The 9,851-nt window shown below is 39.4% G+C and overlaps 1 protein-coding gene across 3 annotated transcripts in view; it reads left to right on the top strand.

Moving 5' to 3' along the window:
• Positions 1-875: 875 nt before the first annotated feature.
• Positions 876-9,851, top strand: part of Tcs4 (Threonyl-carbamoyl synthesis 4) — a 217,885-nt gene continuing 208,909 nt past the window's right edge. For all 3 annotated transcript variants that reach the window (XR_016549260.1, XR_016549259.1, XM_090402940.1), the window contains exon 1: positions 876-1,293. Coding sequence is in view for 1 of the 3 variants with exons in the window: in XM_090402940.1 (XP_090259066.1) it covers positions 986-1,293 (308 nt within the window). In the remaining 2 variants the exon portion in view is untranslated. The remainder of the gene's footprint in view (positions 1,294-9,851) is intronic.

Raw genomic sequence — 9,851 nt, 5'->3', positions numbered from 1 at the left:
GTATCTTCAGGACTGGGGTAAGGTAGGGCAACACCAGGCAACTCGTTGCAAAGGTGGAGAAAGCTACCCCAGTCCTGAAGATACTTTCAGGCGCAAACTTTGTTTGCTCACACTTGGATGAAGGATTAAACTAAACTTATTATAGTCTAACCAAGTGAAAATAAACTCTCAAGGGCATGGTCACTTTCCCTGAGTTACTACTGCAGTTATAGATAGATCTTCTGATGCGATTACCAGATCCATAACTTTCAAATCCTTGGTCTCTTCCATTCCGTACTGTTTCAGGTAATTATCTCTTAGTAACTGTATAAATCTCATTTCTAATTTGCGACGTGTCTTTTTTGCTCCTTCCATCTATATCACCATAGTTGAGTCTCCCATGATAATTGCTCTGCTGCACTGATCGTGCACCATTGCTCTTCCCAGTTTAGCATCATCAGTAAACAACTGAGTATTTCCTGTCAACTCATTTCTCTTATCATTGATATACAAATTAAACAACAGAGGACTAAAGTCTGAGCCTATGGTATACCACTGGTCACTGTCCTATACTGTTCTGAATTATTCTATATCAGAATAGTTTATTTTAAAACCATCATGACATAAAATAATTTCATCCTGCGAAAATTAAAGGCCTTTGCCGATTTATTATAAAAGCTACAAAAATTAAATTTTGACTTGTGTGTACTTTATTTATAACGATTAATTATTAATGATATTTTTAAATGCTTAATGTTTATCAATAATAAACATTAATATCATTAATAATATGATGCGGTGCTAAGACTCGTCGCAGTAGGAGGTCACTGCGTACCACACTTTTTTTTAAATCAAGGGAATTGTTTATTCTACGCATTAGTTGTGTGCGGGTAAATTCGAACAGTGCGTTTCTGTGATGGATTGTTTCATGTTTGAGTGTAACATCAATGCAGGAATTGTCAAATAATTTGTGTTTCAAAGTAAAAGAAGTAATAAAATTCGGAAAATGGGCGGATTTCAACGTTTTATTTTCTCTGAAATGTTGAAACATAGACAGGTTTCAGTTCGAACTGAACATTTTTCAACGTACTGTTGGCTCAAATATTTATCAGATTCTAATAAAGTTTTAACCTGCAAATTTAGCACTATTTCATTCCTTAAAAAGCAATTCTCTAACTTCGCTGGTTGTTATAAACAGGAACAGTTTGTGTTAGGAATTGAAACTAGTTGTGATGATACTGGAGCTGCTGTTGTAAGCGAAGGTGGTGCAGTGTTGGGTGATGCTTTATTTTCACAGCAAAAAGTTCATGTCGAGTAAGTGATATAGAACTGTTAAAAGTAAGCTTATTTCTAAGTTTCCTAAGAAACTTGCAAACAAAACTAATAATCTTGATTTACAGATATATCATCATCATCAAATTCCTGCCATGTACCCTCAAGGGGTGTACAGGATATGACAGTACTACATGAAAAAATTACATCATTACTAACTTCCTATCTACAATTTTCCTCCAAATCAGTCTGTTACTTGACAAGACTCCAACATTATCAGATCTTAAGGCTCTTTGTACCATATCAATCCACCTATATCTTGGTCTTCCTCTGGGTCGTTTTCCTGCCAACCTGGCAGAGAACACTTGTTTTACTAATCTTTCCTCTCCCATTCTATTTAAGTGACCATACCATCTGAGATTAGCTCTGCTAACGCATTCCTGGATGCTGACAATGTCAAGTTCTTTCCTAATATCCTCGTTTTTAATATGATATTACCATTGATGCCATCTGTTCATGCCTCTAATCTTTCTCAGGACTCTCATATCTGCGGTCTCTAGTCTTTGGTCAAGTGTTTTACTTCTGACCCAGCTCTCAGATCCATAAGTTAAAATTGGTTTGAACACTGTCTTGTATAGAGCTAATTTAGTGTTCTGACTAATTTCTTTCTTATTCAATATGAATTTATTCAATTGACTTCCCACGATACCAGCTTTGCTGATTCTGTTGTCTATTTCTATATTTAGTTTACCATCTTCAGTAAAAATTGTGCCTAAGTAGCTGAAATGTTTTACTTGTTCCACAGGTTCTCCATTCACAACACAGTTGACATTTTCAATGATTCAGCCTATTTTCATTGTCTTTGTCTTTTTATTGCTGACCTTCATACCATATCTATTACAACAGCTATTCAATTTAGTCAGAGAATCTTGCAGACTTGTAGCGGATTTATTTAGAAGTATAACATCATCCGCATAAAGCAAAGAGCTGACATTAACATCTCCAATTTTGATATCAGGTTTAATACCACATTCCTTCATAATGTGATCCATATAGATAATGAATAACAGAGGGGATAATGTACATCCTTGCTCACACCAGATTTAACATTAAACCATCTTCCTGTACTTCCTTCAATTCTAACTGCTGACTCACAACTCAAATAAAAACTAAGTATTGCTTGATATAATGCCCCATTGACACCATATAACTGCAGCGTATTGAATAGCTTCTCTCTTGGCACCTTGTCATATGCCTTTTCCAAATCGACAAAACTTAAATACAGATCTTTGTTATATTCCCATGCTTTCTCGGCTATTTGTCGTAAAGTGAAGATCTGATCCTGACAGCCTCTATTTGGCCTGAATCCAGCTTGTTCTTCACCAAGCTTTTCTTCCACAATTCTTCTCAACCGTTTCTCAAGTATACTTGCATAGATCTTGCCAGGAACACTCAGTAGGGAAATACCTCTGTAATTCTCACATTCAGTTTTATTTCCCTTTTTATATATGGGTACTATCAGAGCTCTACTCCAATCATCGGGAATTCGTCCCTCTGTCCAGGCTTTCTGAACTATGCAGTGCAACCACTGTAAGACTCTTATACCAATACTTCAGCATTTCTGGTCGAATATCATCTACTCCTGCTGCCTTTCCACATTTCAAGCCTTTGATTGCTTTTTCTACTTCAAGTATGGATATGTATTCCTGACTGCATGCCTGGTCAGTGTTTTTTATCACTGTGCTGTCATCACTGCTTGTTTCATTTAGCAGTTTTTCAAAGTAATTACTCCATACTTCAAGGATATCTTTTTCTCCTGTTTTCATTACACCTTTATCATCTCTAATTCCTTTTACATCACTCTTTCCTCCATTCCTAAACTTCTTCAACAACCTCCAGAATATTTTGCCACCTTCTTGATATTTATTTTCTATATTCTTGCCAAAGTCCTCCCATGACTTTTGTTTAGCTAGTTTTACACACTGTTTAGCTTTCTTACATTTGTCTCTGTATTCTGTAAGAGTAAAAGCTGACTTATTTGCCAGGAACTTTTGATATGCTTTCTTCTTTTCCTTCACTGCCTCTTTAACTTCCTGTGTCCACCAGGGAGTTCTGATTTTTTTATCCTTGCACACAACCTCACCACATGCCTCTCTGGCAGAATCAATCAATGTTTCCTTCAGAGTTTGCCACTGAATCTCCAAGGTTTGATTCCTGTTCTCGAACTCTTTCATTTTCTTTTCAATAATATTTCTGTATTTTAGTCTACAGTCCACATCTGAGAGCTGCTCAACTTTTTGCTTAAGGGTCAAATCTGTATAACTGAGAGGAGACCTCCACATAGCCTTTAAAGGAATGCGGAGCACCGACCAGGGCTTCTGACTTAATGTCCAATCCTCACCTTCTCGTGGTGCACCCTGTTGGGTATCTACTTTGATACTGAACGAACGAGGATGGGCTGGCAATTTGGGATTTAGCCGACCAAATTGTATTCTTATTGGTTAAACCAAAATAAAAAATGATGGTACAACATTACAGATATATATATATTATTATTATTATTATTATTATTATTACCACGGGCTACTCTAGGAGTCCTTAGACTCATCGAGGGAGGCCCTAAACATCATGTTCACACAGCTCTTCAACATTCTGACAGTATCTATCATACCTTGCCTTGAACTTGCTCATTGTCATAGCATCCACAACAGACTCTGGCAGCTTATTCCACTCATTTACCACTCTAAAAGTAAAGAACCCAGCTCTAACACCCCTGCTAACCACGCTCTTGCCCAGCTTCCATTGGTGTCCCCTAGTTCTCCCACCACCAGTCCTGATCTCAAAAATATCATCTGAATTAATCCTATAGAATCCTTTTAGCAATTTGAATGTCTCAATCATATCTCCCCTTTTCCGCCTATCAACTAGTTTCTGCAACCCACAAATCTTCAACCTGTTCTCATATGGTTCATTCCATAGACCTGCTATCATCTTAGTCACTCGCCTCTGGATCCTCGCAACCTCCTCCCCATCAAGAAGGAACCGAGGTGACCAAATCTGGGCACAGTAGTCGAGATGAGGTCTTATCAGGGCTCGGTACAGAGGTACAATAACTTGTTTTTCTCTGCTTGTCAAGGTATTTTTCAACAACCAAGTGAGTTGATGAGCTGATTTAGCTACTTTCGCAATGTGCCCCCTAAACTTCATCTCCCTATCCACCAACACTCCAAAGTCCCTGGCCTCATCAATCTCTTGGAGTACAGTTCCACAATGTGGTATACTGCTGCTAATCTTTTCACTCCGAAATGCATAACCTTACATTTTGTCACATTAAATTGACATCCATTCTCCTTAGTCCAGAACTCCAATCTATCTAAGTCATCTTGCAAGACTTTGACATCTTCTGCATTCACTATCGCCCTACCCAACTTTGCATCATCAGCGAACAAATGAACTGTCCCACTTAGACCCTTCCCTATATCGTTAATGAACAGATTAAACAGCAGTGGTCCAAGAACAGAACCCTGTGGCACACCACTAGTCACAGGCCGTTTTTTGGACTCTACTCCTGAATAAACTACTCTTTGATATCTCTCCATCAACCACCCAGCTATCCATCTCACCAACCCTATATCCATTCCCATATGTTGTAGTTTACGGATTAGAATTCCATGTGGTATCCAGTCAAATGCCTTTGCCAGGTCCAGCAGTATCACTGTAAACCCATTTCCCTTATCCAGTTCAGCCGTCACCTTGTTATAAAACTTGAGCAAGTTACTGAGGCATGATCTACCCTTCACAAAGCCATGTACAGTATCTCATTTTCATCAATCCATTCCTGTATTTTTCCCTTGACTACTTTCTCCAAGACCTTGACAACGACTCCTGATATGCTGATCGTTCGGTAATTTGCAACCATAGTCTTGGATCCTCCTTTATGCAGTGAAACTATTTTCCCCTCTTTCCACGCCTTCGGGACTAAGCCAGACCTGAGACTCAGATTATACAACATGGTCAAGGGCACTGATAATTCATTAGCCGCTTCATGCAAGACCTGTGCCGGTATACCATCCAATCCCACAGATATATTCACATTAAGGTTCTGTAATAGACTATTCACCTCCTCTTCATTCATCACAATTCCTATATAAACTAATGGTTCCTTCATTTTTTCAACGTCACCACCTGGATGATATACTTTTGCAAAGTGTGCGCTCAGTAACTCCACTATATCGACTGGTTCAGTGAACTCTTTACCATCGTCATTCCTTAAAATCATTTTGCCATGTACAGTTTTTTTCTTGCTTGCAGCGTATTGAAAGAACTGTTTGGGATTCTCTTTTGCTTGCATAGCTAGTTTCCTTTCATAATCGGCTTTTGCTGTTTTTACCACACTCGTTACCCTTCTGGCCTGTACTTTATACCGTTCGTGTGCCTGCAGGTCACCCCTTTCTTTAAATTCCCTCCATAGTTGTTTCTTTTTTTGCAGCTCAAGCTTAATGGTGTTATTCATCCATTTAACCCCTCCTTGTTTCACTATTCGGACCTTAGGTATACAATCAGCCATAACCTGCTGTAAATGCTCTTTGATAACTTCCCATGCTCTATCGACGTCCAGCCCTTGCAGTTGTACATGCCATGGCACTGATCCAAGCAATCTCCTAAGCTTGTCATACTTGCCAGCACGGTAATTCCACATATACCCTGTCTTAATCACAAATTTCACAGGTCAAGACCTTATGATCACTCTCACCAATAGGTGGCAACATGGTCATATTCATTACAGTCAAATTCTCAGATGCAATTACCAGGTCAAGCACTGTCGAACCCCTAGTATTTTCAATTACATGCTGTTTCAATAGTTATCCCTTAATAATTGAATAAAATCCATTTCCTTCCTCACATGTGTCCTCTCCTCCTTCCAATCAATGTTACCATAGTTGAAATCCCCCATAATAATTACCCTCCTTCCACTCATTTCATCAATTTGTTTATGCATACCATCTCCACCATCTATTCCATCACCTGGTCTATAGCAGCACCCAACTGTATATTTTATTCTGCCAGTATCAATCTCACACCAAATAGCCTCAAATGAGCTCCTTTCACTATCCTGCAATACTTCAATTCTCCTTGGCTGCAGTTCATCAGCTATCATCAATAACACCCCTCCCCCAATTTTATTCTCTCTGTCCCTCCTAAACATACTATAACCTACACATTCTATCCCACTAACTATATCATCTTCCGTCAGCCATGTTTCACTAATGCCAATAACCTGTGGCCAGGAAGAGCCAATCAAGGCCAAAAATTCTTCCTTCTTGTTCCTAATACTCCTGGCATTAGTATACATGAATTGCAGTGTTCCCTTTGTCCCACCCCTATCTTGATGCGTTATTCTAAATATCCCATTCCCATTTTTTGTCCTTATTGCTGGCTCAGGTACATTATATACATTTTTACACTCAACTGTCTCACTGATGTCTGGATATCCACTTCCCCCCCTCCTTGGTAGTTCTAGTTTCCCTGGTTCTGCACATCCATTTTCACTTCATTCAGCAACACTTTTTCCAGTCTCCGCACACCAAGTCCATTCAAATGCAGGCCATCCATCTTGTATAAGTCCTTTTGCCCATCAAACTCATTCCACACGTCCACAAATTCCACACCACACCATTCGCATAACCTGCGCATAATATCATTTGCGATTATGGCCCTCCTTCTAAACTCCTCTCTGTCATACCGTGGTAACAGACTCACCATTCTAACTCTGTCACTCTTTTCTTTCGCTACCTTTAACAATACTTTCAAGTCCTCTCTCAAGTCCTCTATCATATATTATATTATATATATATGTATATATATATATATAATAATAATTAGCCTCTTATTATTATTAAGACAGACCTCCAGGGAGTCAGACTCATCGAGGGAGGCCACATACTAAACACACCAGCTATCATACTTATTCTTGAATATTCTTGAATTCATTCACACTGTCTGCAATTACAACATCCAATGGCAATTCATTCCAATCACGTGCCACCCTCTGAGAGAAAAAATCTAGCCCTCGCCCCCTCCTTAGCAACCTTCATTCTCAGCTTCCAAGGATGCCCTTTCCCCACCGTCTATAAATTGAAAAATTCCATTAATTGAAATCCTTTATGACCCTTCCAGAAGTTTGTAAGTCTCAATCATATCACACCTCTTTTTCCTGTTTGCAGTCTACAAATTCTCAATCTGTCTTCATAATCAGTGTTCCGCAATCCTGATATCATTTTTAACTCTCCTTTGTACTCTCTCCAATGCATCAGAATCACTGTGGAAACCAGGTGACTCAACCTACGCACAGTAGTCCAAGTGCGGTCTTATCAAGGCCTTGTAAAGAGGCAAAATGACATCCTTATCTTTACATGAATGTTCATTTTAGCATTGCTTTTATCTTTTGAGTCATATTTGCGATCTTTGGCACATGATCCCTGAACTTCAACTTCCTATCTATTAACACTCCAAGATCCCTAGCCTGATAAGTTTCTTCTAACCTTATCCCACCAAATACAACATTGGATATCTAATCACTTATAAGTGAATGACTTTACATTTACTGACATTGAACTGATATCCATATTTCCAGCCTATTCAAATCATTCTGCAAGTACTGCATATCAGCAGCATTCCTGATTACCCTACCTATCTTTGCATCAGCGCTGAATATTGCTTGTCAAATCCTTCCCAATATAATTAATGTACAGATTGAATAACAGTTGACCAAGCACTGATCCTTGTAGTACACCACTGGTTACCTTAAATCTTGTAGATTCACATTTCCCGTATACCACTTTTTGATATGTCAGTCAGCCATCCTCTTATACATGCTAATATTCTATAACCCAAACCCATTTTCCCCAATTTATGCAACAGTCCATCATGCTGTATTCTGTCAAAAGCCTTAGCAAAATTATTATTATTATTATTATTCTGGGCAACTCCAAGGAGTCGACAGACTCATTGAGGGACGCCCTATCATCATGTCAAGAACAACTATTCGACATTCACACAGTATCTATCATACCTTGCCTTGAACTCATCCATGGTCGTAGCACCCACAACAGACTCTGGCAGCATATTCCACTCATTCACCACTCTCCAAGTAAAAAACCTAGCTCTAACACCCTTGTTAACCACATTCTTGCCCAGCTTCCATGCATGGCCCCTAGTCCTCAAACCACCAGTCCTATTTTCAAAAATATCTTCTGGATTAATCTTATAGAAACCCTTCAGTAATTTGAATGTCTCAATCATATCACCCCTTTTCCACCTATCGACCAATTTTTGCAACCCACAAATCTTCAACCTATTCTCATAAGGTTCATTCCACAGACCTGCTCTCATCTTGGTCACTCGTCTCTGGATCCTCTCCTTCCTCCCCATCACGAAGAAACCCTGGTGCTCATAACTGGGCACAGTAGCCCAGATGGGGTCTTATCAAGGCTCAATACAGAGGAACAATAACTTGTCTCTGCAAGTTAAAGTATTTTTCAGAAGCCAAGTGATTTGATGAGCTGATTTAGCCACTTTTGCAATGTGCCCCTAAACTTCAATTCCCTATCCACCAACACTCCCAAATCCCTGGCCTCATCAATCTCCTGGAGTACGGTTCCACCAATGTGATATACTGCTGCTATTCTTTTCACCCCGAAATGCATAACCTTACACTTTGCCACATTAAATTGACATCCATTTTTCCTAGCCTTTCCCAGTCCTCCAAACTATCCAAATCATCCTGTAAAATTTTGACATCCTGTACACACATAATTGCTCTACCCAACTTTGCATCATCAGCAAACAAGTGAACACTTCCTCTCTGATTCTTTCCTATATCATCGATGAACAAATTGAAAAGTAGTGGCCCAAGAACAGAGCCCTGCGGCACACCACTAGTCACAAGCCGTCTTTTGGACTCAACTCCTGAATAAACCCCTCTCTTGTATCTCTCCTTCAACCACCCTCCTATCCATCTCACCAACACTATATCTATCCCCATCTGCTCCAGTTTACTGATTAGGGTTCCATGTGGTATGCTATCAAAGGCTTTGGCAAGGTCCAGTAGAATCACTGTAAACCCATTACCCTTATCCAGTTCAGCCGTCACTGCGTTATAAAATGTCAGCAAGTTACTGAGGCATGATTTACCTTTCACAAAACCATGTTGTCCCCCATACAATATCCCATTTTCATCTATCCAATCCTGTATTCTTTTCTTGACTAATTTCTCTAAGACCTTGACAACGATTCCTGATATACTAATCGGTCGGTGATTTACAACAGGAGTTTTGGAACCACCTTTATGCAGTGGAACTGTTTTCTCCTCTTTCCACCCCCTCGGGACTAACCCAGACCCGAGACTCAAATTAAACAAAATGGTCAAGGATACTGACAATTCTTTAGCCGCTTCTTGTACGACACGAGCTGGTATACCATCCAATCCCAGAGATGTATTGACATTGAGGTTATGCAATAGACTACTCGCCTTCACTTCATTCACCATAATTCCCATATAATCTACTGGTTCATTCATTTCTGCAATGTCACCACCTGGA

This window comes from Typopeltis vanoorti, chromosome 13, assembly GCF_054136105.1.
Source record: "Typopeltis vanoorti isolate ZY-2024b chromosome 13, IOZ_Tvanoo_1.0, whole genome shotgun sequence".
NCBI lineage: Eukaryota > Metazoa > Arthropoda > Arachnida > Uropygi > Thelyphonidae > Typopeltis > Typopeltis vanoorti.
This window is presented reverse-complemented; position numbering and strand designations above follow the sequence as displayed.